Raw genomic sequence first — 25,716 nt, forward strand, 5'->3', positions numbered from 1 at the left:
TAGGCTTGCTTTTAGTGAGGTTACAACGTTCAGATTCACTTTGAACATGGAACTTTACATCTTGATTTTAGAGTGAAAACTGTTTAAACATTAATATTCCTCAACCCTATACCACAGCATTAATAAAATATATATTCTATAAACCAAACATGGAGAAAATATAATCATCAGATACTGGTAAGCCACAAGCATGTATCTAATAGAAACTGCCTTTATGTTGTCATCAGTCAACCCAAATACTCTTGAAGTAATGTTCCTGTGTGGATCCAAACCTGCACAGCAGAGCCTTTCCCCATGCGGTTTAAAAGCATCTGCAGACATCATCTGCAGACAGCAAAAACTTATCTATTTTTTGCTGCTGTGAACGTCAGCCCTTGCTGGCAGATCACACTTAGTTTCCAAGCCACATTCAGTCTCTGCCTCTTCCCCCTGGTAGGCCACCTACTCCTTCCCTGAGGGGGCTTGAGAGCAGATCTTGGCAAGATAGAAAGAGCTGTTAGAGAAACTACCATTACAAATTCGTAAATCCCAGTCATAGTTTGCCAGAGGGTACAGAGTTTAGGTGGATGAAGTTTTTCAGCTTCAGGTTCCAGATCCTGTTTTGGCGATTTGCTCCTGTGGGCTACGGATTCCCCCCTCGCTGTGTATTTCTGTAAAAGAGGCCAGGACCCCCTCCCCTTCTCCTGTGGCTGGAATACATGCTCAGCTGCTTTTCCAGTCTTTCCACTGAAGAAAGGCAAGGACCATACCGCAAGTGTCCTAAGGCACATACAGGTGGTTGAGAGGCCTCCATTTAGACTACCCTGAAGTAAAACTGCAGATATTTTGATGCACGCTGTTTCTAGACTTTCCTTTTAGCACCTTTTTATTAGAGTTAAATCCTTTGATGTCCATTAATAACAGCTAATCTGACCCTGTTTGAGCTGTGTGAAAACCACTGAGGACATCTATAAAGGTTTTATTTTGACGTGCAGGGAAGTAGCGAAGGGCTTGCCTGAAGTGAGTCCAAAGGAATATGTCACATCCAACCACTGCTAGAAACATACAAAAATGATTTTCCAGAGCAACAACAACAAAAAAAAAACATTGCAAGAAGAAAGAAGTATACTTGATTTTTTTCTCTTTTCAGAACCACACAAGAAAGAAAAAAGAACAGAAACTGGTGAATATTCTTCCCCTTTTTGTCTTACTTTTCAACTTTCCTAATGCTTTAAATTAATTCATGTCACGAAATCAATATTTGATTTTTGTTTGTTTTTACAGCCAAAACAGCAAAGAAAGAAGGAAAAGTACATGGTAAGACCTGTGAAAGACAGTAAGTTTTAGAGTCCCATTTATCTGGTTTGATTTTAAATTGAGACAGGATTAGGTAAAGGAACAAAAAAAGTGAGGGCAGAGATAAAGGTTTGCTGGTTTAATTAAAGTTACACACAGCCATTTGGTCTTCTGAAACTGAGATCTGATCAAAAGTTGCTAAGAACAATGAGGGTGAGAATGTTTTTATTTCGGCTTTTAAAAGCTTTATCTTTTCAAGGAAGGGGGGACTGCTTGGAGGTTACAGTAAATGAATGGAGAACAAAACACAAAATAGGAGCTTCAGAGTGTGGAGGGAAGGAAAACTGTAGGCTGTGCAGTTTGGTTTGGTTTTGTTCCAAGCACCCATGCATTTTATTGTCGTAGCTGGGAGCTCTTCTTATCCCTGACTGGAATCTATTTCTCCAATTTATCCAAGTTTGGGAGAGCATAAAGATTTCCAGCCAAGCTTGATGACTCATTCGTCAGATGACTCTATTTTCTCAGATTTAAATTCTGAGCAAAAACTACCTACAGTAGACAGTCAATTTATAGAAAAATGAATCTGTCCTTTTCTACAGCATGAAACCTGTCACAGTGCTTCAGAATGAAGGTGTGAATAATGAAGAAAGAGAAATGTGGTAGTGCAATTCATTTGGATTTAGTTAATGCAATTATGAAGAATAATAAACAAACTGAAAAAAAGTATATGTTCAAGGGAGAATTGAAGCTGGATCTTCCTCTGTATCAACACTAGAAGAGCTCTGTGCTTTGAGTTTTCATTAAACTCAAATCAAAAATAAATCCTATACTTCCCCAAATTTCTGTAGTTGTTGCAAGGGGATTTCTATCACATATGCCCCGCCTATGTTTGATATGCGCCTGTTCTGAAACCTGGTTTTACTCCTCCTCTCTTCTTCGTTACTCATACTCATTACTGAAAACAGTGGAGCTATTGAAGCTCCATATGAGTTACCTCTTGACCTTGTTTTCCATTGCTTTTAATCTGCAGGTTAATTAGTCATCTGTGATGAGACTGTCCAAACAAGCAACATATGTGTTTGTCAGTTCGCTGCATAAAAAAATGAATGCCTGCTTTGCGTAGATAGGTAGCATATTGACCAAGGAAGAGGTGTTAGAATCAATCTTAACTTCATTACGCATTTGCAAAATTTGTTTCCTGGAATGTTTTCTTTTATTTTACAGCATCTGTGGAAACTCAGAAATCAAAAGGTGGGTAACTGTTTTTAACATTGAAGTGGGAGAATGCTGTTAATTCTACTGTTAATGAAAAAGCTTCTTGTGACAAAACTGCTAACAGGTCTAACACGTAAAAAAAAAAAAAAAAAAAAAAAAAAAAAGAAAAAAAAGTGGAGCTATTAAATTATAATGACTCCTTCCTTGCAGCACCTCAAAGCATTTCTAGAAAACAGGTGTCTTAGTCTAAGTTCTCCACACACTAACAAACTGTAATTCTCCAACTGCATCAAATTCAGTTTCTAACCCTAACTCAGGCCTTAAGCTTTTTGTGAAAGGCAGAAAGGAGAAATAACCAATCCTCTATAGAGACCTGACACAGAGTGACAGTTCTTTTTTTGCCAGCCTCACTGCAGCACAAACCCAATGACTGAACAGTTGTGTTCTTTACTGAGTCCAGCAAATTTTACAGGGAAGTACAGTGGAACAGGTTTTGCCTTCCTTTAACACAAGAACTGCTGTTGGCAGAAAGTGGGAAGTGTGGGAGCATCAGTGCTTGCTCCAAAGCTTACTCCTTTCCAGAAGGCACAGGGAACTGGGACTGGTGAGAAATATTAAGGAAGAGCTCAAGTTTGAAGTGGGCAAATATTTGATTGTTCATGTCAGTGTCTGGCTTTTTAAATATATACAATGCAAGATGCTAGCTCTGAATTGCCTTCAAGAACACTATAGATGTCAGTTGTGCCTTAGACACAAATGGAAAATGGAAAGGCAAGTTACAAAGTGCACTTCACTCTCAGTCCTTATTTATTCATATCAATAATCACCTTGCTTTATAAACATTCCTTTTCAAACAAATGTGACTGCATGTATCAACTGCTCAGGCTTGTTCGTTGTGGTCTCCAAGCTGTTCACCACAAGACAAAGGCAGGGAAGTGAGAATATCCGGGTTTAAATACCCTGTTATCATTCAAGCATCTTCCTTTACCTTAGAGTTGTCTCTGAAGCCTCATTCACATTGACCAGTAAATATTGACACAAGTAGTAAGGCTGAATTGCAAGGCAGCAGAGTGCTTTTCTGGAGCATGAGGACAGGTTGCAGAATCACAGCTCTGGAGATTAATGTAAGGAAATTAAAGCTGATACATTATTCCCTTTATTGGATGCTTTTAAGTTCCCTGCTCCATGGGCTAAATTCATAACACTGTCATTGCTCTGCAGCTAATTGTATTGAGCAAAACAGAAGCCAGAGTAATTTAGGCATTTGTTCTTTTTATACTCCCACCAGACAAAACACAGAAACTAAAAGGGGAAAAAATGTATGTTGAGTTAAGCTTTTGCATTTTTAGCAAATTGTAGACTGCCAAAACTGAAAATAAAGGTAGTCTTGCTGCTATGGGTGATTGAATAAAGCTTTCCCGTATTGCTTGAAGCCTCTGTGGAAATCTCTTTGATGTATTATAATTTCTTCTATGATGCTGTAGTATGCATATGAAGTCAACATTTCAGCATCTGTGAATACACTTCTGCCAAGCCTGTGTCCATCAGGGTCTGAAAAGGACTGAACCAGTTGTTTCTTGCAGAGATAAGTCACTTTCTGCAAACTTTAAGTTTTCTTTGGCCACTGCTGGGAAATGTTACCATATACTTTTTGAAATTCTTAATCCCACTGATCTATGCTTTTATTAAAAGTTATTTTGTTTGGGTCACTTGTCAAATTTACAAACAGAATTAGCCAGGATTTTGAGACTACAGAGCTTTTACTTCTAAGCTTTATTGCTGTGAATAACTTCATTTTTTCTAGTGAATACCGTATTTCATATTTATTTAGATAAGAAGCAAACATTTATATATGTAATAGGTCTTCATCATACCTCCAGCACTTTGCAGGATGGAAGCAAACTCTTCCTTATGAGCTATTGAATTAAAGGGCACTTGAAATCAATTTATAGGAAGTTCACAGGCCATTAAGGATAAATAGAAATTGTAGGCTACTCTTATATAAAGCAAGAATAATTTTGTTATTTCTGTTATCAAAAGAGTCTCACAGCTGAAAATGCTGGTCTCAGCCATTTTAGTTTTACCATAGGGTCAGCCTAATGTTAAACCTGTGTTTAAATAGCAACTTTGTTTTAATCAGTCACCAATCTCCATTAAGCAGAAATAGCTGATGTTATTGCTAGAGTAATTGTTATCAAGTAAATTTTCAGAAATTAACAAGTGATCTAAATGTAACTTTATGTTGATAATTTTAAAACTCAAACATAGTCTGTACTCCAGGAGGAAAATTATATTTACATCAAAATATTACAGCTATTCCTTTTGCCTCTTAGTAATAATCACAAAGGGATGCTATTATTTTCTTCTAATTCTATTTTTTTAAGGTGATGGACAAATTGTAGTGGTGTTTAATAGCTATACCTTTTACTAAGTCTGAACAAAATCATTGCTTTTCTGTCTGCATTTGTTTGTTCTTTATTGCTGCTCCTTATTTACTTGTTTTCCATTTTTCTGCTATTAATCATTTAGGCTTATCAGCTCTCTGGATGCTGTGTGGTTTCCAACATTCAGTAGCCATTGGCTAATTTTAAAACTTTTAAATATATTCAAGGCAAACAGTCATGTTCTGAAAACAAGTGAGGCTTTTGATGGAATTCTCTTCTTTGGTAATTAAAAAATTTACTCGGCTAGCATAGAAGGAGATCTGAGCCATTCCCACTAGCTTGTACTTCTGACAAACTATCAAGGTCATATGAAGTTTTGTTGCATTTTTCTCACGACAGATTCTGGAATGCCACTATGGCAGGGAATTCTTTCGTTTGTCTATGTAACAGAACAGTTCCTAAACCGTAATAGACAGTTCTCTAGGTTCATGATTTCTTTATATTAGTGATGTCACAATCCAGAGCTCTTGCCCCTGACCTCAGGGTTCAGTGAGTGTTTGTTGTCTTCCGTCAGCGTGATTTCTTTCAGCTTTCCTTCACACTGAGCAAACATCTCAAGATAGCTTTAAAATCACTGACATTTTGTAATGCATATTTCTGACTCTTTTGGGATAAAAATATTCTGACAAATTTGATTGTAGCCTACAACTATTGAGACTGCAGAAATATTTAACTGATGAATTGCTCTCGTGGCTACTTTCAGCACAAAACAGTATCTGCATAGCTTGCTCTCATTTGATTCCAAAGAGCTTATGATGGAACCAGAGAAAAAAAATTCATAAAATCATCCATTTGATCTATATTATGCCAAGTTGTCAAGAATTTTGTTGTCAAATGACAAAATATAAATGGCAGTCCATACTCCGTTTACTTAATCTATTTTTTAAATTATAATTTACTGAAAATATAGATGCCTGACAAATTTCAGCTGTTACGTTTATGTGCATTCATTTGATTTTGTGTTATTTCAGGCAGGGTTTTTTGGTGGTTTTGGTTTTGGTTTCTGGGTGGATGTTGTTGGTTTTGGTTTTTTTAATACTTGATGTTCTGCTGAGGAGAAAATTATAAGACATTATGATACACCCATGTTATTTAAGTCATATGGCTAAAGGATCAGCTTTTCAAATTGGAAATACCTGCAATGGGACCAATTTTTAGAAACAGATCATTTTTCAGGCTGCCATTCAGAAGCGGCAAGAACTTTGAAAATGCTCAGTGGAAGGGGTGAAATCTTTAGCTACTCAGAAAACTTATCCCTGTTCTAATAGAAATAAACCAAAACCTTTCTTGGAGTCTTATTCCAAACAGAGAGTCTGTGCGTGTAGGTTTCTTATTTATAGACTGTTAAAGTGACACCCATTACCTTGACGATGAAAGACCTCTCAGCCTTACCAAAGTAGCTCGCACTGCCCTTCTCAAAAAGCAAAGGGAATAATGTAATGTCCTGTTTGTCCTTCCAGATACTACCCTGCCACGTCCAGATGATGCTACTTAACAGTTCCCAAAAGTTGCTAAAGCTCTGATCTGTCTCAGCAAGTTCTTCTTTACAAACACTCACTCACAGAAGCATCGTAGCATTAGTGAATGCACTGATAACCACAATACTATTAATAGTACTAGTTGTTATTTTTAAATAGCGACCTCAATGCTTCTCAAGGATGGCTTGTTCCTTCATCATAACTGCACTCATCGCCTACTGTCACCACATGAATTTGATGACTCTGAATACCCAATCTTCTCAAAAAGCTGTGTTGCTCTTCTAGCCTGTGGTTCAGTATCCAGAAAATATTTTTATCTTTTATTCCATCAGTATTCTTGTTTTCAGAAATTAAATAAACCAAAATTTCTTGTTCTAGCTAAAAATGATAAACATGCTTTAGAGAAAACAACAGTTCTCAACAGTTCATTTTACTCTTATCATAGTTGCTTTTGCAGCTTTAAATGTTAAAAATACATTTTGGAATGCATATGGAATTGGTTTCTGGTGCCCCTTTTCATATACTTTTTTCCATATTAAAATAAGCTTATTATTCAAGATGTTGACCACTTCAGTAAGATTTTTAGAGGCACTGTGGTATTGGTTTGCTCAGTGGCAGGGCTCAATGCCCAGATTCATCCAGGCATATAGGTGTCTAGTTTATTGCTGATTTAAGTAGCCCTGCTGATCTAGGCCTAATTAACATGGATGTTAATAACAAAGATTTGTGATAAATATTAAGGGACTTTGCTCCTCTTTAGCTTTCTTTCTGTCCAATAACATCAATACAAAATTAGATACTTGGATAGAAATGGAGTACTCACATATGATTTTTCTGTGGATCCAGTCAGTCATTGTTTCAGCCTAAACTTGATTTTCAGGCAAACTGATTATCTTTAATAAAGTTACCTGAGGTAACTGAAGTACGGAGGTGCAATATTTTACTGTTTTCATGGAGCTTGCTCACAAACACATGCTCACCCCACAGCATCCTGGGATAAAAAAGGGCAAGCGGCAAGGGGGAGATTGATGCGAATGAGCTGGACTACCACACTCAGCGTGAAGCAGTTCACCTGTCCATACCTGACATTTCACTGAATGTCAGGAAAGGTTTCCCGCTGGGAACAGAAGATCCTTCTTTTGGCCTCCAGCCCACTCACAGACGTTGCAGACAGGCTATAGCTTTCTGACTTAGGTGGCCTTTTTGGGCCATCATGCATTCAGGAGGCTTCCCTGCTCCCTGCACTGCAAGCCTAGCCCCAGAGGGACCACCAGGACAGCCCTCCAAGAGCAGCAAGCACACCTGGAGGCACTTTGGAGGTCCTTTGAATTCCCTGAATTTCTCAGCATAAATAATGATAACAGAATATGATCTTCAGTATTTACCTTGGCTCTAGAAGCCAGGCTTTTAATTTACAACTGTGATTTGCTGTAATAAAACATTGTGTTGAAAACATTTCTGTGCTTGACAGTTGAAAAAAGAAGCTGAGGGTATGTTATGTGCTGATAACACTGCAGCTGCAAAGACATTTCTATACTTATCAGATGTAAATTAATTTTCACCACCTGCTTTACATCCTACCATTTATGCTGATTGTTTAGTCTTTGCACTACTTTTAAACAAGGCAATGACAGTGAACCCTAGTTTCTTAATGTCACATTTTTTGTCTTAAACAATGTAAGATGATACCTTTTTAAATTAAAGCAACACTTCTTATTCAGCATAAAAGTTATAAATTATGGCTACAAAAGCTTGATTTTACAAAAGCAAAGTGTTGGCAGTGCTATTTACGGCTAAACAAATATGCTTACATATTTGCAAGACTTAACACTGAATAATTCAATTAGATGAAAAAATATATATGTTGTTCTAAGTATATTCAGTAATCTACAGGAAATCTTGTACATTGCCAAACCTGTCATGTAAATTGTCAGAAAATATAAAAAAAATCCCCATATTTATGTACGTTTCCAAAGAGACCAGTCTGATGGGTTCCTTCCTGTGCATCCTCCTCTTAGATCATTTAATCCTTGGTGTGGAGCCATGAACAAATAATCTCTGTCTCTTTTCTCTCAAGCTGTGCAAATGAATTTAGGAACTATGCAAGCTGAAGCTCGCAATAATGTCCAGATATCCTGACCTGGGTTGTTACAACTGTTTTGCGTGGCATCCGTAAAGGTCTAGTAGCCCTGCTGCACAGACGGTCTGGTTCACTCTTCTCTCTTGCATGCAGAAATCACAGTATTCACAAGGACCAAGTCTGGTGTCTATAACATACAGTCTGGCTGTGGCCCACTATCCTTACTGAGACTAGCTACATGCTTAAAATTAAGAATATGGGGAAGTATTTTGCTGTGTCAGGGATGCAGTGGAGGTTTCTTCTGGTGCAAACAAAAAACAACACCTGTGTGGGGAACCCTCACATGACTGGGCGAAGTAGAGACCTGCTTGCTTTGCTCTCTCCTAAGTTATGTGATATGCACTGCAGTTTAGTCTCTGTTCCACCTGAGATCTAGAAGACAATGCTGCCATTTATTTTCAGAAAGTAAATAGTTCCTGTTTGCTTTTCCTTTTTTCTTTTTAAGATAGGTAAGAAATACTGACTATGTAGTCATGTATTAGGGGGTGTGTGAAGTGTGTGTGTGCAGGGTAGGTATCTCATGGTTGCAAATCACTTGCCTCAAAGTCATCTGTAAGGATTCAAGAAAAGCTTTTTCTGTTGAAGCAACACTTCTGACTAGAAATCTTACTTAAACCTTATCTTTCTTTTGCAGCTGTACTTGAAAAGAAGGAAGAAAAAGCAACAAGAGCAAGGCAACAAGAAAAGGCAGCAGAGCAAGGTAAAAAAACAATGTTGGCATTCTCTCTTTTAAAAGACAATGGCATAAAAACAAAAACCTCAGATCCAGACAGCTGGATGACAACAACATTTAAATCCATTGCACTGCTAGTGTTTGTCAAGGCTCTGCTGTTTTTATCAGAGCAACAGGGAATTTCCACTGGGAATCTAGCTTTGTTCCACTTCCACAAAACTGCAACCCCACAAAAAGCTTCAGGTGAATAAGCTGCCCACTTCAGCTTAAAGGTCCTGTGCTGGGACTTTGGATCCCACAAATCTTGCAAGAGGCTTCCTGCCCCTGTAGCCTGGGCAGGGATCAGCCTTTACTATTCAGTCTTAGAGAGTGACTTGCAACGAGGTAAAGGAGTGGAGGCTCCCTCAAGGTAGCTGAGCTGCCTTTCTTATCCCAAATGAAACATTAGCCCCATGAAGAGCCATGAAGGTCTACTGCAGAGAAACTCAAAAGCTCTTGAGATCAGAACATGTAGATGTTTTTTGCAAAAAGCTTAGAATTGGTATGAATGAGGCATGAGTAGGAATGTCTGGAAGTGGGAACACCAGAAGAAAGGATATGACAGCTGCATGTGTTGGGCACATAGTTCAGAAGGTAACAAAGTCTACATTCAATTTCCCAAGCAAGAATATCAAGGGACAGTGTACACCCAGGCTAAAACAAAACTCAAGACATTGGGTGATGATGGTGAACATGAAAAGGATTGGAGCCTTAAAGCATCTAGACAAAGATGTGCCTTTTCCCATTAGATACACTTGTATTTATTATAACTTTTACTTTCGGCATTATATCCTGCATACTTGCTTCTTGCACATTTGTTAAAAGCAATCCATGCTTTTTTAGGCTAGTGCCGTAAGGAGCAAAGTAGTAAAATGCTGGCATAAATTCCTAAAGCTTCTCAGCCCTGACTTCCTTTGTACAATACATATCCTAATCTCTTGTGTTTTGTTACTAACTCTCTACCAAGGTGATTTTTATGTTTACTCATGCTCAGATTGACAATTAGAGCTGGGATGATGAATTTGGCATTTTCAGTCCTATTACACTGGAGTTTTTCCAAACTTGCCAGTAAACTTTAGAATAAGGTGTAAGACATTTATTAATGTAGCTTTGGTCAGTTGGGATATTATCTCTTTCTTTTCTCCAGTTTCTCAGCTCCTGCTTTACTCAGCATTACCCAAGCCAGCACAGGCACCCTGCAGCAGCTGTCAGCTGCTTGTTAGCTGTCATGGAAAATGTTATAATTAGGTGGGCCTTGGCCTAGATTTCAGTCATTGTTAGTCTGGGTATCTCAACACCATTTCCCATTGCCACACAAGTGTTTTCCCAGCCATCTGCACTGCTTCCTTTCCATTTGGCTATCTCATGCAGCAATGAAGTTCTGTTTGCTGTAAGATTTGTCCCTTCCACAATGTGCCACCATTAGATGAGCCTTCATCTGCAAAATATTTTAACTGTGCCCTAAAGAGCACAGACTGAGCAGTACACACCATAGTTTCACATGGCTGGCATTGAGCAGGGATTCCTAAACCACCGGTTGTGATACCCAGGGGGCTCGAAAGAGGGACAAAGTGTTTCCCAAGACAGCAGTCAGCAGCAGCAAGCACTATCTCCCCATGCCAGCAGCCATCTAGTTTCTGCAAGCTAAAGGAATAGAGCAATGTGTAATGTCTGTTGCGACTATTTCTGCAGCTCCTTCCAGGCACTGGCAGCACCTCCATTCCTCTGCTGCACAGAAGCAAACATAAACACTTTCAGACAGCAATTGCCTCTGCTTCTCATTTCTGTACGCTACATGTATAGAGTTACTCCCAACACATTGATTACTCAAAGACAAATGAGCCAAAAGAAAATTTCAGGAAGTTTGTTCAGTATTAGCCTGCGTTTATATTTCTCATGGAAGAGTAAAATACAAGGTGATGAAAGCAGCTCTGAGTTATGTTTTGAGTGAAACCTGCACCTAATTCACCGATTCCAGGTATCTGGAAAATCTGAGGAGAGGTGCCGAATCTCTTAATGAGTGTGAGTATGAAATGACCTGGAAGTAGTTTTTGAACTGAGAAGGATGTTTGAGCCTTTTAGACTGAGAGATGAAATCATTTGCTCTGCTAGCTGTTGTACATCAGAATACATGTCAAAAAGTAGAGGGATTCAGACCTTGTCAAAATTAGGATTTGCAATTTAAGAAAAAAACTAAATATAAGGAAATTTGCAGAAAATCTGGAGTGTTGGTGGCTTTATTTCTATAGCAAACAAGACATAGCTTCATTGTTTCAAACCTAAAGGTTTTAGTGATCAAACATGTTATTGCAGCTTTGACCTCAAATCCCCATGGTCTGGAAATGAACTAAAAGGTTGTAGCAACATGTCAGTTCACTTATCTTTTATTAGTAGTAAAGCAAAGTTGCAAGTAACATTTTAAACTGTTAAAAGGAGAGCAAGAAGGCAAAGAACTGCCAGAAATATCTAGAAGAAGACAGTAATTTAACTCTTTGTCCTATTTAAAAAAAAAAAAAAAGACATAAACATATGTCAGATGGTTGCCAAGGAGCTACTCCCTATTATTAAGGCAATGGAGAATTATTACTTAAATGAGGAAAAAAAAAAAGATTTTTTCTTGTGATATCCAACAGTACTACAAAAGGAGTTAATTACCATCAGATAAGGAGGTCATATGAGGCTGGGTTTTTTAATGGTCTTGTTGCATGTCTCCAAGGTATTAGGTGGGAACGATAAACTTTTTTCATATACACAGAAATCATGCAACAATGGAGAGGAAATCACTTTCAAGATATATTTAAGCACTTAGAGACAATATATATTTAGATATATTTGCATTAGCTGATTGTATTAAAAATAATTTCCTATATGAACATGTATTCTAATATTTCCTTTCTCTTTCCTCTTTTCACTTTTGCTTTCCTTCTCTTGTTTTTCCTTAGATAAACCAAAGATGAAACAAGGAAGTAAGTACAGTTTTACATATTGCTTCTCCCCATAACTGATAAAGCAATGTCAATGAAAATAAACCCCAAACTTTATAAAAGCTCCTGCTGCTAGTCAGAATTACAGGTTATGGTTGATTAGACAGACTAGAACTAATAGAACAAAGAAGATAATAGTAATAATGGATATGTTGAGATATTCTAGTCTGTCTAAGCCAGTTTCACCCCAGTACTGTGTATTCTTCCTTGAAAAAAGGAAGACACTTGTGTAATGTCATCACAAAAAAGCTATTTATAAAGCTTATATTTATTATTTTACACACAAAATTCTCTCCACACCTGCTACAGGTCTCAGTTATGTATTCTGATGTCAGTATGAGCTTAACACTGCAAATCAGTACAGAGCAAGTAACACTAGGCTCTTGTCATGAGATCTGTGCTACAAGTCATTTTGCAGTTACGGCAGACTGTCTAACAGACCTCAGCAAGTTCAGTCCTACAGAATACGTCTGGTGTTTATTTGGACTTTAATTTTCCCCTTCCAGGTCAGTCCTGGGTTGTTTTTTAAATTCAGCAGCAGCATGTGTGTCACATGCCATACCATCCTAAAAGCCATTTTTTCTCCTGGAGGTGACAACTATCTCTGAAACACCTTGCTAAAGGTTTCTGTGTTTGGGAGCCAGGTAGGACTTCAAGCTTTGTCACTAATGACTTAAGCTTTCAGTTCAGAACTATTTAATTTTTTTTTTTCCAAATGCATCATTGGAGTAACATTGGGTAACTATGCTCTTAATAATGGAGGTGCACAACACAACTCTATTTGTGTTCCTACAGGCAGGAACCTGAAAGTAAAGGGTTTCTATTGTGCATTAAAATATTTATTTTTGTAAAGGCGTAAAAGTGTAGTATTTAGCTGTGTTACTTGTATTCTTGTATTAATCAAAAATCTTTATTTGAATTGTGAATCATACACAAAAAAAAAGTTGTATGTCCTCCATTCTCTTGTTTTTTGGTTGTAGAGACCATTGCACTGAACATGGAAATTCTCTTGAGAAATTTTTGTAATTCATGAGCACAGAAAGACAAGTTTTTCAGTCTTCTCACTGAGTTTTGTGTTAGCACAGATCTCTGTCATTAACTTAGTATTTAAAAATTGGTGTTGACTTTTTATTAGGACTATTAGAGATACTTAATTCCACTGTATATGCTTCACAGACATCTGCAGTACACTGGGTTTTTTTCTCATTTGGAAAGTTAGTGACTGAATCATAAACTGGTGAGTACAAAACCTGAAGGCAGAAGCAGGAGAGCAGAGGTAGCTTCTGAAGCAGATATCTGGGATGTGGTGAGGATGGAAAGAGACAGTTTTATTACAATAAAATTACACTCTTGACCTTGTTCAAAAAACTCCTTTGCCAAGTCTCCTACTTCAAAAATTATATTGTCTGGAAGTATTGCCTTTTTAGAAGCACAATGTAGAAGGAGAAAAATAATGATACATTCATCCTTTGACGTCAGCCCCAACAGAGCAGGAGTTTCAATGTCAACAGTAAATTAAGGTTTTCCACTTGATGGTTACTTCTACCATGAATAAAATTTTATTATTTCTTGATTCCTTCAATTCAGATTCACCATGAACTCAGTTTGACTTACAGAGTCAAATACTAAATCCTGAACAAGCTTTATTGATACCATGATAAATTACTACTGAATATTTTCCATGCTTTTATAACAAAAGCAACAATTTGTGCATTGCGTGTGCTTAAGGCAGTAAACAATTATCACTCCAGCTACCCACTGTAGCTAATGCAATTTTCATATCTATGCTAAACACAACCTCCTCCTCATTAGGAGTCTTGACCTCTTATCCTATATGTGGAAACCAAGAGGGTCTTCTGAAAGAGCTTTTTAAGATCTTCTGGCACTGAATTGCCAGGATTTCTCCATGTAAAGAATATTTGCTTCATATCTGATGGAGAACATTGTATTAATTTTTTGCAGAAAATACCTGTTAATTAGTATTTGTCAGATGACATGTATAAATTAATGTAACCAGTATTCAGATGGTTAAAACACTCACTTAACATGCAAGAATTCAAAATCCATGTCTCTGTTCTTTGTGACTAGGCTGTTTTGAGACAGGTTTATCTATTTTCTTAATTTTAGTAGCAAAAGATTTGAAGAATTCAATTTCATCAACCTGGAATGATGATCTCACATTTTGCCTGAAACAGAATTCTTGTTTTCTGTCTGGTTCAAATACTTTCTTGTGCCTTTCACAGGGGACCGCTCTTCCTCATAGAGTATCTGTCAAGGATGGTGTGGCCTAGCCCTTTTCACTACTTGGCTGTAGGCAGAATAAAAAGAACTCTTCTTCATCCTCCTATTTGTCACTATTGTGTTGCTCCCTCAATTTAATACACATCTGACCCCTAGAAAAGAATAGCTTCAATAAGAAGGCCCTTGGACTGACTCAGCAATAATGGACAATCCCAGATGAGGGAAGTAGGCCACAGCCAGGTCTGATGAGGCAAAATTGGCAAAGGGTCACTTTTATCCTTTCTGGTTAAAAAAGTTGAAAAACTATCCTTCTCTCATATTAAGCTGAAGCTTGCAAATTTTATAGGTTTCATAGTTAAATTGATAAAACACATTTTGTGGACTGAACTCTTTGAACAGAAACTGTTGTGTTCCATACAACTCTCCCAATCACTCCAGTTTTCGCTGTTTCTTCCAATACACAGTCACAGTCTCTCATACGATCTAGATACCTCATTCTCTCTTATGATTAAACCTCATAGTTTCACTCAGTTACGGCTTCTGATTGTCACTTTATCAATGTGAATACTTCTTTTACAGATCCTGGAAAACAGAAAGAATTGAAATCTCCAGGTGCTACAAAAGATAAAGGTAACATGGCAGGACAAAATTGTATAAAACCCCAAGATTATGTGCATCAAGGAAAAAATCTTGCATTGCATTGGCCATTTTGGTTTTATGGTACAGTTTAGTCAGGAATTTATAAGCATAATATTATTTCAGTAAATTTATCATAAAACTTAATTGGCATTACCTGGATCAGAAGTGCAAATAGAGCCTTGGTAATATGAAGCATCTGTATGAAAATTTAGAAGTCCAGATGCAGAATTTAGGAACAGTAGTTAATGTTTGTTATTACAAGCTGCAAAGTGAAATAAGTTGTGAGTGATCTTTGTTCTTTCATCACACTTAAAGAAAAGTTCATGGTTTCACTGTGTGAGCATGCTAAAACTGATGAAAAACCATTGTGCTGTACATTTAATTGGTATCAGGGCTTAGTTAGAAACCGCTGATTTTTCAATCAATCATTAGCCCAGAGGTATTAGACGTTAACCTTTTACTACTCTAGCTTGAAGATTAATAAATTATTTTTACAGAACCTGCTAAAGAGAAGGAAGAAAAGAATCCTACAGCTTTAAAAGATAAAGGTAAGAATACACAACAAAACATAAAATGTCTTGAAAACCACACAAAGTAGAATGAGGGGTTTCATTTTAAAATAATCTATTATAAATCTTTTCCATTGTAGATTTTAACCAATCAACATTTAATTGGTTAGAATATTCTACAAGATTTATAGCATGAAAAAAAGGGGGGAAAGGACATATATAAAATATTGTGATCTAGTTAACATTCAGAAGTCTCAAAATCAATCAAATAAATATCATAAAACCACTATGAGTAATAGTTAAGAATTTTCCTAACAACTTACTCTTCCGAACAATACAAATTGTTTAATAGGAGCCACTTAACAAAGTTTGAACTGAATGCTTGTGTAAATCTGTGGATATAATAGGAAAAGAGTAGAATTTATGAGCATATGAGTGGGTAATGCACTTTCTGGACTCTGTAAAAGCTATAGTTAAAAACCCGTGGCTTCATCCACTCAGCCACCTACCTGCAACATGAGAATTGGTCTGAATCTTTCTTTTATTTCTTATATTTTATCAAACAGTTCCCATGTCTCTCTTAAACTTGATCAGAGTAGATGGTTAGCTCATCTGAATTTCCTTTCACCCATTATTTTGCTGGGTGCTTTTTACCCATCTTACTGCTTTCCTCCTTTCTAGAGATAACTGTATTTGAAAGGAGGAGTGGTTTATGGATAAGTCTTATTTGACATGTTCTTTAGGTTCTTCAGAATAAAAAAATCTACCATATACACAGACATTTTAATATTTATTCTAAACTATAGTCACTATATGCTATTTCAAATGAAGAACTGCATGAAGAGTTTAGTTCAAGCACTATGGAAAGATGCAACAAAAATCTAAAAGAGAAGGAGGAATAATCTTATTGCTAGACACATTTTCAAAACCCTGGAAGCTGTTCATTCACTCTTGTTTAACTGGGTAATCACTAATTAATCACTTCTTTATACACAAATTAAAATTAAATTATAATAATCTGCATACAATAATCTGCAAATCCTGTGTAGCTTACTCCCAATGTACACATGCCCCATTTGCATAAGCTTACTTACCTGAATCAGAAGTGTATATCCAAACTGTCCTGGGGTCCCATGGCCCTCTTCACAGATTGTCTATAATCTGTTGTTCCCTAATGGAGTTGTGCTGAAAAATTAAAGGAGCCACTTGAGTAACAGCTCTGCCCCTCTTCCTTTAAATGGAGCAGGTATGCTCAGCCTGCTCCTTTCAAAGGATTACTGATGGCAGTGAGAAGGGGCGGGGGCGAAGAAGAAGGGAGAAAAGACCCAAAACATTTTTCTTCTTTGGCAAGAGTTTCTTTAGAACCAGTGGAAAGGGGGTTGCCATCCCTGAACAAGCTTCTGTAGCGCATCCTTCAGTGGGTGCTCCCACAGCACCACTTTTGATCTCCTGGGCTCATGCTCAATAGATCAGCAACTTACTAAGTTATTAGCAAGTCCTTCTAACATGAAAGAGCAGGTTAGACCTCCTCCACCCAGCCTTCAGAAAGAGGTAGGCAGGAATTGAATTTAAACATCCAGTACAGGCTCTGTTATATCCCAATTTCCTACATTTTAGGAAAACAAAGCAAAAACATCTGTAAAAATTCCAGGATATTACTCAAAAGTCTTACCATTTAGAGCTTCACAACACTTTCTTTACCCCATGTAATACTGTCATGTATGCCCAATGCGTTACTGCTGCTAAAAGCAAGATCTCAACCTACTCCTCGATGCTGAATACAGCTGTAAATGTACCTCAGGCTCCTGAGCCCCTGCAGCAGACTGATGTCCAGCCCAGCTGAGCCTGGCCCCTCAGATCCTGAGAGCACTGGCTGACGCAGCCATGACTGTTTCCCATAAGAGGCATCAAACTTGCACAATTCAAGTGTCTGTGTCTAAAAATGCAGGTACCGATTAGCAAGCTGAATAGCTCGGTCCAAAATATATTGGCAGCAAAGAAAGACTCCATAGGAAGAATTTATAATGCTGTGTGGGAGAAACCCTTAGAAATCTTGGTGCCTTTCTGGGCTATGTGCTTTCCCTATTGCATTCTGAATTACTCTGCTGCACAAACATATATTTAGCACTATAAATCCCCTACTTCAGTCACCATATTTGCCCAAACTGTAACTTACAAATTAATCAAAGCCTTTCTTGCATGCCACTCTTTCCCCTCTCCATGACCTCTTCAAGCCTCTTCAGTGGGCCTCTGTAAAGTTTGACCAAGTTACTGGGGGCTTCTTTTCAGTGTTTGCAACTTGGTGTCTTACAAACTGTTTCCTGAAGTGGATGTTTCTGGCAAATAAAAATATATTGAAGGACACAGGAAAGTAAGGATATTTAAGACTGCATATGCATGCTAATTAGGTAGCTTGGGAGTTTGTTACTATTCATGTAAAACCAAATAAAAGAGCGTTTTTAGATGAGGTGTTAAATACTTGTGATGATTAATGTTTGCCTGGAACCTTATGCAATAAAAGAGACCTCATTCTTTTTGAAGGATAGGCTAAGTCTGAATGAACAAGGATGATGTCCTTAAGTAAAAACAAGTGTTTTTACTTAAAGCAGGGACAGGAAAAATTAAACCCTGAAACATGGGAATTACTGCTGGGATACTCTATAGATCACAACCTCACAATGTTACCTTATCTATTTTATGACCTGAATAAATGTCCTCAATCTTAGAGTTTAATTTTATTGGCAGTAATTAAGAAGAACACTGAAAGAATATAATTTCCATTGTCTTGTGATAAAGGACATCTCAAGAATCCTTCTGAATTTATAACTGGCTTTTCAGCTTTTTCCTGAAGAAACCCACTTACAATAATGAATATAAAAGCTGATTTTCTGTTAACATAAGTATATTCAAATAATGTGAGGTCAATTAAACCCTCAGGTATAATTTGCCATGTGTTTTTTTGGTAAATGTCTTACCCAGCTAATCAGAGCAGAAGCTCATTCATCCAGAGTCTTTTACAGTGACACTAAAAGCTCATGATACATCATATGTAACTCCTCACTTAATTTTTCTAAGAAATTTGCTACAAGTGCACTATGCTGAGTTATTAAGTGACAGTATTTGTGCTCTATAGGTAATCTAAATCCACTCTTACCCGGTGTTCCATGATTTGTTTTCCAAACAAATATTCCTTTTTTCCCTCTTGTTTGCTTCTGTCATGTTTTGGGATATCTTTGCATCTTTCCTTATGTCACTTATGTGTGGATAATAACCCTATTTATTTTTATACACAGATTGGTAGGGGAAATAAGTCAGTAGTGTGTATTTCTTTCTTGCCATATACATAATAGCACATTGTCATTTAAGAAACAAATGTGCTGATTTGCACTTGCCATGCAGTGCTTGTGCTTCATTTGAGGTAGAAGTAAAAGGAAGTAACATCTTGCCTGTAGCATTTTTTACCTTAACTTATAATACACCCTTTTTTTCTTTAAAAGTAGAAAGTTATGTTGTGAGACTCACCTACAGAAATGCAGTGTGTGTTCTGTTAATACTTCCTCCTATTTCTATGTACTGATTTGTTGTTGTCATTTGCGTGAGAACTACATCTTTATCCTGAAGAGTTCACACACTGCTGATGCTCCATCTTTCCATACCATCTTCCTAACCTGACTCATCTTAACCCCTGGAGTAGGATGCAGGAAGAAAGCAGCAAAGTGAATGTTGGCTTTAAGCCAACTTTATGTTTTACCTCTTCTGGGACCAGCAGGAAAGTGGTCCATTGAGAGCAGAAATTTGAACAGGACTGGTGATCTCAGTAGCCTTGGCTCGGTAGGGAAGTCAGTATACCACAGAAAGTGTCCTGCACTGATAGCTCTATCCAAAAGTTTTAACAGTCAAAACTACTGAAGCTGCTTTAGGAGCTACAAATCACAGGAAGTCTCAGGGACATCTGCTACAGAGGTGACAAAAAAAAGCCCCTCATGGGCACATGCCAGCAAGTCTACAAGGGCAAAGGCAATGGCTTGTGCCTGTGGCTGTAACAATGACTGCTGGTCTTTGAGATCATAAATTTACACACAGAGTAAAATGGTCAGGTTGGGTAGCTGTTGTTTCAAGGCTTCCTATACAGTCAACATAAAAGCTCCTTCAAAAGGTTTCAGTCTTCACACTGCAAATTTTTTCTCAATCCCCTGAAGAAGTCCACCTGCTATTGTGAAGACCAAGCTTCTAATTTAAGTACCTGTCCCTGAATGGTGTGATTTCCCTAACAGCTTCAGCCACTCTGGAAGTGTACTTTTTCTGTTACAACTCGCACTTAAAGCCAGATGGATAAGTGGGATTGCTTCCTGGTACCATGGCAGCCAGGAGGATGATCAAAGTTAAACTTATTTTGGAAAGGATCTTCTCTTAGCTTTATCTGTTTTACTGAAGATTCGGTTAACTTTCATTTGGAATAAAGTGCATGTTTTTTCTAGATCCTTAGGTGCTATATCCTGTCAGATGTAGTGCAATTGGGTTTACTCAGCACCCTGAAAACTATGATATTATCTCACTCAAACCACATACTTTCATAAAGCTATGAAATTACTTCCTCAGTTTGGAAAAAACTATCCTCCTAATCTTCCCTGGTACATACACTTAAGAGGTCAAGAGGCTATTGGTTTTTTAAAAAAAATAGTTATTTACAACATACTGTGTGTTTTTCTTGTGCTTGCTGACTCTGAATGCATGCTTCCTGAGAGGCTGAGGAAAAAAATTGGCTTCAGACTATCAGAGAAAACAGAATAATCCTTTCTGTCTGCATGAAGTTTTGGATACAGCCCTAAGAATTTCTAATCCTATGTCATTACTTGCATTTCCCCCTCTCCTTTCCAATTTCTTCCTTCTGTGAGATCTCTAAAGACAGAGCGATCTATAGTAACTTCTGCTCTTGAATTTGCTACTAACATTATTGCACCTCAAAAAATACAAGGTGGTCACTAGACAGAATGTAAAGACAGGTCAAGGTTGCATCCATTTATGTTCATAATTTTAGTCTTACTCTTTAAGTATTTGTTGTTTTTTTTTTTTTTCTTTTAAATATAGAAGGGCAGTCCTATCTTCTAAGTTTCAAAATCATAATTATCTCCCTACAGATTCCCTGAAAGGAAAAAATCCCAATAATCCAGAGGGGTCAAAGGAAAAAGGTAAGTGCAGAAATTAAGAAGTTCAAAGCTGAATATCAGAACAGCTATTCAATGCTAGAAACAGATCTTCAGTAGGAATATACCAAGATGGAAAACCGGACCCATCCTGGTTCATGTTTAGATCATTTCACCCATGATACTGTTTTTAACAAGATTTGTGCTTTACAGATCCCCTGTAGGGTCACTAGTAACTACCTAGGCTTCTTTTAAATTCAGATATTTGAAATTGCATCCTGGGGGAAACACCAAAATGGATTTTTATACCACTTTTGGATGTTAGTCTGCCAAAAACAAGTTGTCTAAATCCTACAGTGGTGACTTTCTTGCAGGGAACCTAGACTAAAACTGGTTCATGTGGCTATGGTTCAAGAATGTGGTTGACTAAGAATGAGACTGTCTGAGACTACTGACAGATCCAGCTGTTTGAGGATGACTGAAAGAAGTCAGGATTTTTTCCTAATTTACTGTCAACATAGACATATATGTCTCCAATCTTTTCAGTTGCAGGAGCTTGGCCTGATAGCTGTGCACACAGAGATCATGGACTGTTTGATAGTGTCTATTTGGAGAAAACCCTATTTGTTGCAATGTGACATGTACGGAACACTGATACAAAGAATTAAAGGATTCACAGCCACTGATGCCTTTCTGAAGAGTACTGAAACAGCTCAAAAACTTAAGGGGAACAGCAAAGGCTAGCAGAACTATGCATGCTTCCTGAGCTATAAAGGCACATCTGAGGTCCAAATTGTGACAAATTCCCACTTTTTTGGAAGAAGGTGATATTCAATGCAGTCCAGATCATCGCTGGCATAGTGTAGAGTACTGAGTAGTCATACAGCAAAGTGAGGTAGTTCTGGGAGGAATGCGTTATTCCTTGTGAAAACTCCATGGAATGAAGCCAGGGTATAACTTGGGGCTCAGAATTCTCCTCTGTTGCTCTTGTCAGTCCATGCGTCTCACCTGGGCACCACAACAAGATCCTAGTTTTCCTTCATTTGTGCTTAGCCAACTGGATTTTCTTTTGTCTTTTGTTCTGCCTTGTCAGATAAAGAAAGAGAGAACTAGAATATCAGTGGTTTTTGTCATCTCCTTTAATACTTTATCATATACAGCAGAAAAATTAAAGATACAATTACATTCTTGGACCACTCATTGTGACATAAGATATATAAGCACACATTCAAAGGATGAGCACTGCTCTTATTTTATACTCAGCCTGCCTGTGATTTTAAAAGGCTATATATATGCAGGAAGTGAAATCCTGTTCACAGGCAATACCCATATGGCCTCTTTGATATTAAAAGGATAATGGAGTCCTGAATGAGTAACCGGTCCTTTTGTCACTCCTGAATAAAGAAAACTCCCACTTACCTTTATCAGCAGCCTCTGGCTTTCAAGACCAGTATTCCTAATATTTTAATTCTGTCAGTGTGGATTAATTTTTTATTTGGGTTTCGCAAAAGAAAAGTCCATTGATGTCAACCGCTCTATAGAATTTATTTCCTCTTTGTAAGTTATTATTCTTCATTGCCTACTTGAAAGACAGTTTAACTGTTTCCTCAAAACATGAAAAAACTAATGACATACTGAAATCTTATTATTTTGTATATTCAAGTTTAAAAGATGAATGAATGACCTCGTTGTTTTGTCCTGTTCTTTATTTCTGTGCTGTTAAATCCATTTAATTATCATGTCTTTTTTGCTGTCTACATAACAAATTGTTTGACTTGCCTTCTTTTCAAGTGTCATCTTATTTCTCTAAACTGACTTGCGAAAAATATGAAATGTTTCTTTTTAGACACTGTTAAAAGAAAAGATGTGAAGCCTCCAGCAGCTTTAAAGGAAAAGGGTAATGTCTTATCATTATGTGGTTGGGAAATAACCAGTCAACCTCATGAAAGGGTCTGCTGGTATCTCAGTGCAGTTTTGATATATTTTGAATTACAAGCTTTTGGTGACATGCAGCTAAACGTAGCTTCCTCTCACTTAATAGATCTGATGTATTGAAAGAGCAGTGTCTGATACAATTCAGAGATAATAAGATCATAACCCTTACTGTGGTATTCTTTAACCACTGCCTGATCTTCACAGCCAATGCTGCAGCAGGAATGCTCGTCTATTCTGAGTGAATTAGTAGCAGAGCTGTTACTGAATTCACATGGCAGGCTGAAACGATAAGCTGCACAGGAATGAGTGCATGGTTTGAACCACAGAAACTTTACCAGCTAATTTAGTGGGAATTAGTTTTTGTTTGCTTTCAAATCTTAAGTTGAGCCTTTTATTGAAGTGAACAAAAATTCTAATTCTTAACACTTACCTCTTTTGCATTTGTTTGATATGGTGTTATGCATGTTTGTTACAGTACTGATGGGCACAGTGTATACTTATATTACTAACTTTCTCCTTCAATTATTGTGTTTGTTATCTTTTCCAGACCATTCAAAAGGAAAAGAAATGAAGGCTTCGACTATGACTAAAGAAAAAGGTAACAACCCCAAGCTGAGCTGAGCCTTAACATAAGATTCAGTTGAGAGAATATATCCATTGTGCAAGTATTCCTAAATTAAATCCTAGTTTCTTCACTTAGCCATCCATAAATATCCTTGAATGGCATCTTTTCCTGCTGGACATTCATTTAACCTGGCTGATAAATAAGAGGTATATATAGGGTCATACAAGCAAGTTGTAGCAGTGATACTTTATAGACTAAAGTTACGAGGACTTACTTTCTTCGTTCTTAATTTTGTCTCATTTTTTCAATTTATATTTGTCATTTCAGATTGGTTTTTACTTTTCTTCCATAACACGTTATTTGATTGTGCTTTTCTCTCTCTCTTCTTACATTGAAATATCAGCATTAGCCGTCAAATAAAAATCAAATACAATTTATAGTACCTCTCAAATATTAGGCACTTTTAGGCAGTGATAAAACTGTTATTATAATATAACCAACTACTTTCATGTTTATTTATTCATATCAACTAAATTCAAACAAAACTTAATTTTACTTTGACATGACTTGCATATTGATTAAATACCACTAGCTCATTAGAAAGCAGTCTGTCAGGTTAAATGTGCAAATAATTTGACACGGATAAGAACACATAACAACTTGCTAGATACTAACAGTCATTTGAGCCATGGGAATATAGCAGTCGATTTTTAAAACTTCCAGTCAGTTTTGAAAAGTACTTCAGGTAATTGAATAATATTACTTTCTATCTTTACATTTTTCCTAAGGATCACTAGAAATAATGAAGCAATATTTTCTCTGACAAAGCTATGAAAGATAACATTTGCAGGTTTGTAAGTGCAGCTGTTTTACACAGTGTATATAGGTAGTATATAGCAGTACAGTAGAAATCTATTACTTTGCACAGCTGTATCATTCTGAAGCAAAATGAAGGCTTAAGTGCAATGAAAAGAACTATAGCTTAAATAGTCTGGAACTCTTTAAAACAGTCAAAGTAGATGAACGTGGATTTTCAATCCAAGGTGAATGACATTAGCAAAATCAGGATGCATTATTGCACTTTTTTATTTTATTCAACAGGGAGTACCGAAGTGCAGGGGTCTTTTTTGTACATTGATTATTTGTTTAATACAACCTGGTTTTTTTTATTTTGAGCTTCAGGCAAGCAAGGTCTATGGTCTCCCTGGTAGGTTCTTGTAAACATACCTGTAAAACATAGGTAGGTTAATGATGAGTTAAACCTTTATTAGACCCTTAAGTATTTGACTATTGAGCTTCCCATTGCAGTCCTTATCTAATTTTTGTCTTCAGATCACCATAAATATTTTTAAATCGGAGTGATAATAAAAGTAAAATACTAATTATTAGAAAAGATCAAATATTAGAAAAAGTAAGACATGTCTGTAAGAGTTTTTTAGCTGCACTGCTAATAAATTAGCTTCAGTGAAGTGTCAAACACTCACTCAACCATACAAAAAACAAGTATTTAAAAAGGACTTAATTAACTCAGTTGGATCAGCCAGTGAAACATCTGTTGAATAACAAGTTCCAAACTGAGTTCTTTCAAGAAAGGACATGTTTATTTAAACATTGTAGAATTCCACTGACTGCACATGATGTGTTTTGTGCTCAGTATATTTGAGAATGAACCTCAGTACCCAGAAGTGATTAACCTCACTATCTTGGGGATTTTTATAAAATTAAGTCTTCTTCCCATAGTAGTTTATACGACACATGCAAGATTTTCCTTATGATACAGCAGCAGAAAATATGAGCTATGTTCCCAGTGAACTTTTATATCACACATGATTTTTCCAGATGGGCTAACTTTTTAACCTATAGATTAAAACACTGCAAGAGATGTACAAGATTCTGTGCTGTTGTGTCATCTTACAGTCTTACAGTTTGCTACTTGTCAAGAGACCAGAACGAAGATCTGAATGTTTATGCTGAGTTTAACTCCACTGCAGTACAAGGTCACATAAAAAACAACTGTGATTTTTCTGATAAAGAGCAATGGCTTGGATGAAGTTTGAACTCGAATCAATTGGTTTTTTTATAGTAACAGTAGGATATTTGGATGAGCAATGCTGTAATTTATTGGGGACTAATGGTGCTGAGTCTGTACAGCCTTTACCAGTGAAATGAGCACTACTCATTTTAGTTTTTCCTACCGGCTTGCATACAGCCTTGCATGTCACCTGTGGATGTACTTGATGCCTTGCACAGCTCACTGAGAGCAAGTGATACCTCACAGCAGTGACAGCGTTTCTCTTTGAGTCCAGCTATCTCTGTAAGAACTTGGATGAGCTGCTGCCAAACACATGGTCAGGCCAACTGCCTTCTTTTTAAGTTCTGTGTATCTCAGGTCAGTAAAGTAGCTGTTCTAAGCAGGACTGCAGATCCTTCAAGGA

The 25,716-nt window shown here is 37.1% G+C and overlaps 2 protein-coding genes across 13 annotated transcripts in view; one reads left to right on the forward strand and one right to left on the reverse strand.

Annotated features, from left to right (window-relative positions):
- The window catches only part of TRDN (triadin), a 251,596-nt gene that overhangs the window by 155,197 nt on the left and 70,683 nt on the right, over positions 1-25,716 (forward strand). For 11 of the 12 annotated variants that reach the window (XM_080389939.1, XM_080389943.1, XM_080389945.1 and 8 more), the window contains 10 exons: positions 1,130-1,162; positions 1,264-1,296; positions 2,500-2,526; positions 9,187-9,252; positions 12,207-12,230; positions 15,069-15,119; positions 15,626-15,676; positions 20,776-20,826; positions 22,628-22,678; positions 23,264-23,314. In XM_080389939.1, the coding sequence (XP_080246065.1) occupies positions 1,130-1,162; positions 1,264-1,296; positions 2,500-2,526; positions 9,187-9,252; positions 12,207-12,230; positions 15,069-15,119; positions 15,626-15,676; positions 20,776-20,826; positions 22,628-22,678; positions 23,264-23,314 (438 nt within the window). The remainder of the gene's footprint in view (positions 1-1,129; positions 1,163-1,263; positions 1,297-2,499; positions 2,527-9,186; positions 9,253-12,206; positions 12,231-15,068; positions 15,120-15,625; positions 15,677-20,775; positions 20,827-22,627; positions 22,679-23,263; positions 23,315-25,716) is intronic. The other variant, XM_080389944.1, reaches the window with a different exon arrangement.
- CLVS2 (clavesin 2) overlaps positions 1-25,716 on the reverse strand; it is a 242,221-nt gene that overhangs the window by 26,321 nt on the left and 190,184 nt on the right. The gene's annotated exons all lie outside the window — the stretch shown is intronic.

This window comes from Falco punctatus (genome assembly GCF_963210335.1).
Source record: "Falco punctatus genome assembly, chromosome: 5".
In the NCBI taxonomy this organism is placed as follows: Eukaryota; Metazoa; Chordata; class Aves; order Falconiformes; family Falconidae; genus Falco; species Falco punctatus.